Source organism: Rhinopithecus bieti, unplaced genomic scaffold, assembly GCF_001698545.2.
Source record: "Rhinopithecus bieti isolate Rb0 unplaced genomic scaffold, ASM169854v2 scaffold_15296, whole genome shotgun sequence".
Classification (NCBI taxonomy): Eukaryota; Metazoa; Chordata; class Mammalia; order Primates; family Cercopithecidae; genus Rhinopithecus; species Rhinopithecus bieti.
The window spans coordinates 3,786,641-3,791,936 of NW_016809075.1; the positions used below are offsets into that span (position 1 = coordinate 3,786,641).

At 51.9% G+C, this 5,296-nt stretch overlaps 1 protein-coding gene across 5 annotated transcripts in view; it reads left to right on the forward strand.

The window, feature by feature from the left end:
• The first annotated feature begins 3,249 nt into the window (after positions 1-3,249).
• ZNF44 (zinc finger protein 44) overlaps positions 3,250-5,296 on the forward strand; it is a 28,851-nt gene continuing 26,804 nt past the window's right edge. Inside the window, exon 1 of one of the 5 annotated variants that reach the window (XM_017888439.1) lies at positions 3,250-3,458. In XM_017888439.1, coding sequence (XP_017743928.1) covers positions 3,456-3,458 — 3 coding nt within the window. In that variant the 5' untranslated portion in view covers positions 3,250-3,455. Of the gene's footprint in view, positions 3,459-4,792; positions 4,916-5,296 lie in introns of those variants that run through there. The other 4 variants (XM_017888443.1, XM_017888442.1, XM_017888444.1 and 1 more) reach the window with 4 other exon arrangements.

The window sequence follows — 5,296 nt, forward strand, 5'->3', positions numbered from 1 at the left end:
AGGGAGGACAGGGAAAGGCCTCACCATTCCCACTACTTAGTAGTATCTGGATGTAAACATAAAGGGTCAACTACAGGCCGGGCATGGTGGCTCACATCTGTAATCCCAGCACTTTGGGAGGTCGAGGTGGGTGGATAACCTGAGGTCGGGATTCGAGACCATCCTAACCAACATGAAGAAACCCCATTGCTACTAAAAATACAAAATGAGCCAGGCATGGTGGCACATACCTGTAATCCTAGCTACTCGGGAGGCTGAAGCGGGAGAATCGCTTGAACCCAGGAGGCGGATGTTGCGGTGAGCCAAGATGGAGCCACTGCACTCCAGCCTGGGCAACAAGAGTGAAACTCCATCTAAGAGAAAAAAAACCCAAAAAAACCCAAAAAGCCAAAAAACAAAAAACAAAGGGTCAACTACAACACTCTTCAGTGCAGTAGAGTGTGTGGGTCTAAGAGCATATGATGGTAGAGGGGGTTCCCACACTAGTCTGAGAGCCTAGGGGAGGTTTCTCTGCGGGGCTGATGCTCAGATTGAATCCTGAAGCCTGACTAGGAGCTACACAGGCAGAGGTAGCTCCTCTAGAGCGTCTGACAGAGTGAAGGAGAGAGGAGAGTCAAGAGTGAGTCCTACTGTCCACAGCCTCTGGGTGCTGCCTCTTACACAGAGGAGGAAGGCTCAGGGGAGATGATTGGAGGGGAAGTGAAGGGTTATGTTTTCTGTTTGGCCATAATATGTTTGAGACGAATGAAGGTGTTGAGTAGGCCGTTAGACCTCGGAGTCTAAAGCTTGGAAGAAAGATCTGAATGGAACTTTGAAAAGTGGGCCGGGCGTGGTGGCTCACGCCTGTAATCCCAGCACCTTGGGAGGCTGAGGCAGGCGGATCACGAGGTCAAGAGATCGAGACCATCCTGGCCACATGGTGAAACCCCGTCTCTACTAAAAATATAAAAATTAGCTAGGCATGGTAGTGCATGCCTGTATTCCCAACTACTTGGGAGGCTGAGGCAGGAGAATCGTTTGAACCCGGGAGGCAGAGGTTGTAGTAAGCCGAAATCGCGCCACTGCACTCCAGCCTGGTTACAGTGCGAGACTCTGTGTAAAAAAAAAAAAAAAAAGACAAGTGTCAGAATAAGAAGGTTATGTGAAGCCCTAGATACAGAAGGCATCACCTGGTCTCAGGGTGAGGGTCAAAGTGAAGCAGAAGAGGAAGGCTCATAAGAAGAGGAGGCACTACCCAGTTCCAAAGGTGTCAGGAGGAGGGAGGGCGGGCCAGTAAGGTGGGGGGAGAAAGAGGTTGATGTCCTTTTCCGGAAGCCTCCAGGAACAGGTATCTCAAGATGAGAGAGTGGTCAGCTATGTCAAAGGTCACTGAAAGTTTGAATAAGATGAGGAGGCTGGGCGCGGTGGCTCACCCCTGTAATCCCAGCTCTTTGGGAGGCCGAAGCAGGCAGATCAAGAGGTCTGCTAACACAGTGAAACCCCGTTGCTACTAAAAATACAAAAAATTAGCTAGGTGTGGTGGCACGTGCCTGTAGTCCCAGCTACCCAGGAGGCTGAGGCAAGAGAACTGCTTGAACCCAGGAGGCGGAGGCTACAATGAGCTGAGATCACCATATTGGCCAGGCTGATCTCCAACTCCTGACTTTGTGATCCGCCTGCCTTGGCCTCCCAAAGTGCTAGGTGATAGGATATCTCTCTTTCTCTCTCTCCGTGTGTGTGATTTTTGAAGGCAAGAGTATCATTTATTTGTTAGTTATAATCAGATATCATTTTTTTCCTTATTTTCCAAACATGCCCATTTTTCCTGTCTGGAAACACTATCATTTTACAAATTGAATAAAGATTTTATTTCATCAAATGATACCTGATGTTTGACTCCTTTCTTTTTTAGCCATTAGTTCCAGCTTCCAGTTCATGGTTTTAGGTCTCCTACTTTTGCTTCATAGAAATATGGGAAATTTCTATGAAATTTCTATGAAATATGGGAAAACCCTCATGTTTTCAAATTCATTCCCTAATGTTTCGGCTTCTGATTGGAGCCTTTAAGTCATTAACATTTAAAGTCTTGAAGGAAAGAGTGTTTCTACACTGTGCACAGGGTACAGGAGGGCAAGTTGAGCTCCCAGAGTTAAATCCTTCAGTGTCTCTCCCTCATCATCAGGTGCTGGATCCACCTGATGGGAATATGCTGGGACTACAGGAGCCCGCCACCACGCCCAGCTAATTTTTTTGTATTTTTAGTAGAGACAGGGTTTCACCATGTTAGCCAGGATGGTCTTGATCTCCTGACCTTGTGATCCGCCCGCCTCGGCCTCCCAAAGTGCTGGGATTACAGGCGTGAGCCACCGCGCCCGGCCTCTGCCTTTTGGTTTTTATTTCTTCTTTCTTTGGAGGCAGAAATTGGGCATAAGACAATATGAAGGGTGGTCTCCTCCCTTAAATATAGTATAGAGACGGGGTTTCACTCTGTGCCAGGCTGGTCTTGAACTACTGGCCTCAAGCGATCCTCCCACTTCGGCCTCCCAAAGTATTGGGATTACAGGAGTGAGCCACTGTGCCCGGCCAAGAGGACAGATTCCATCCCCAATGATTTCATCCCCACTCCAACCAGTCAGTAGCAAGTCTAGCCACCTCCACCCTTTGCCCCAAACTGCCCTTGAGAAACCCCTACCTACGGACCTTGGATGAGAATAATTTGAGTAGTAACTCCGTCTCCCACGTATCGTAGCTGGCCTAGTGTTTATTAAACTTTTTTTTTTAAACTGCAATACCGTCGTATTTATTTGCGTAGTGCGCAGAAAGAACTCGTCCAGCGCTCATAGTGGGAGAAAGGCTTGACCTTGCAGAAGTCAGCCTCATCCCAAATTCCTGGTCCCTGGAGAACATCAGCCCCCCGACTCCACCCCCCAGTCCCCCGCTGCTGCAGTGTGACCAGTGTGGCCTCGGCTGCCCTCCTGCTCTGAGGCCAGGGGATGGCTCCAATGGACAGTGAGACTGGGATTCCTTGCACACAATTGTTCAGGAGGAAGAATCAAAAAGGACCCACTGAGTACAGATAGGAAATTCCGCTTTAAGGCAAACGTTCCCCGGGACCGGTCGGGTCACAGCGCAGGGAGGAAGCCCGCCCTGCCAGGGGCTGGGTCTGGAACCTGTTCATCCGGCTGCACTCAGCACTGTGAGATGGCTTCCTCTGTCACTCAGTGCCCAGGAGGCGGGACCTGGAGCACTATCCAATCAGAGTAGCGAGCAGGTTCCTGAGAACTGTCAATCAGGGCCGCTGCGCAGAGGAGGGTGTGACGTTCTAGGAGCTAGTGGCCTCTTCACCCTGGTGACCTCTGTTCCATGTTCTGTCACTGAGAGACGCCTTGGGACATCTGTGGTGGCTTCTGTCGCGCTGGGACCTACCCTGGCTACGGGAGGAGTTGGGAGGACCCGGGACACCGCACAGCCGGGAAATGGTGAGTGTGCGGGGCCCGGCGTCCTGAGGCAGGGCGAAGGACTGGTCGGAACCAGTCGGAACCGGCTGTGGCGGGACCCGGGCCTCCCGGCAGCGTCTTTGGGGTCTGGGACCCGAGCCCCCCTGTGCACCTCGGTCCTTGGTTCCTTTGGACGCAGGGTGGGGCTGGGCCGGCGGCCGGGACCCCGGGCGTCCTGTCCCGTCCCTGAGCGGCGACTACCGCCCCGGCCCCCCTCTCTGGGCAGCTCCACGCCCACAGACCCGCGTCTCCCCATATTGTGCGGCGGAACCGGCACAGGCTCGCGGCCCGTGTCATTGTAGCCGGACGCCGAGGGCTGCAGCAGAAACAGTTTAATAGGAGAGGACACCCTAGATCCGCCTCCGTGAGAGGTTTGGGGATGGGGTGTTTAGGGACCTGGACGGGGGTGGTTGGGGTGTGGGGTCGCTGGTTGGTGGAGAAGTGAGGGGTGAGTCCTGGAACTGGAGGTGAAGAAACCGTATTCTCCTGCTGAGTGGGCTCCCTTGTGGGGTCTTCAGCTTGCTTGGCGCCAGCCTTTCCGCTGGTATTCAAGATCTGAGAAAGAACTTAGACGACTCTTGAGTAACTCTCAGAGATCTTATCCCCAGGCACAGTGGGGAAGCCGGCGGTCGGCGTCTGCTGTGACCTGACTCTCAGGGAGGCGGCCCCGTGAGGCAGCGGGGCTGAGGGCACCTGGTTAATATCTAACTGCAATCTCACCTCCAGCCTGGCTCGCAGTTCCTGTGAGCCCGGTGAGGAGGCTGCATGGTGAAGACGGGAGGGTCGCTAGGCACAAACCAGACACACACACAGTTCCTGCTGTGGTCTCTGTGATCTTCAGACCCTTCTTTCTTTCCAAGGGCGGCCATTTCCCCTCCGAGCCTTTCAAAGATATGAGCATCAGGGTCTCAGAGACCTGTCCCTTCATCCTAACTTCTCTTGGGGTTAACAGTAAAATTTTGGTTTCCAGAGCCTTCTATATGCTAACTTCACTCCTCAATTCCCAGTAACATTATGAACCCTTTGTCCCAAGATGATATTTCAAATAGACACAGAATTTTGTCATTTGTTTTCAGATAGCAATGTATGGCTCTTTTTAAAAGGATTTATTTTGTTCCTTAACATTTCACAGGTAAGGAAGAAGAGAATAACCACCTGACACTCTGCTGTAAAAAAAACAAAAAACAAACAAACAAACAAACCTTTGTGCCTCTTTTATCTCCCCTAGGCACAGATGCCTTATCAGAATGTCCTTTACAGGGTGATGTGACCTCAGCCCACCCTGGATCTTTCCAGGCCCTGTGTTATGAAACTTTCTGGGGCTACCCTAAATGCTGGAAGCTGCCAATCTCATGGAGGGCCTAGTGGATATCAGCCCTTGGGTCACTCTTCCAAGAAGACAGTCTGAGGTGTTGGGGTGGGGCCTCCCAAAGGACCAGGTGGATGCCCTGGGGTGGGATGAATCTTCTGGTATATCATTCCTGTAAAAAGCTAACCCCTGGGCTGGGCACTGTGGCTCATGCCTGTAATCTCAGCACTTTGGGAGGCCAAGGTGAGCGGATCAACTGACGTCAGGAGTTCAAGACCACCCTGGCCAACATGGTGAAACCCCATCTCTACTGAAAATACAAAAATTAACCGGGCGTGGTGGCAGGTGCCTGTAATCCCAGCTACATGGGAGGTTGAGGCAGGGGAATCACTTGATCCCAGGAGGCAGAGGTTGCAGTGAGCCGAAATCATGCCATTGCACTCCAGCCTGGGTAACAAGAGCAAAACTCTGTCTTAAAAAAAAAAAAAAGGCCGGGCGCGGTGGCTCAAGC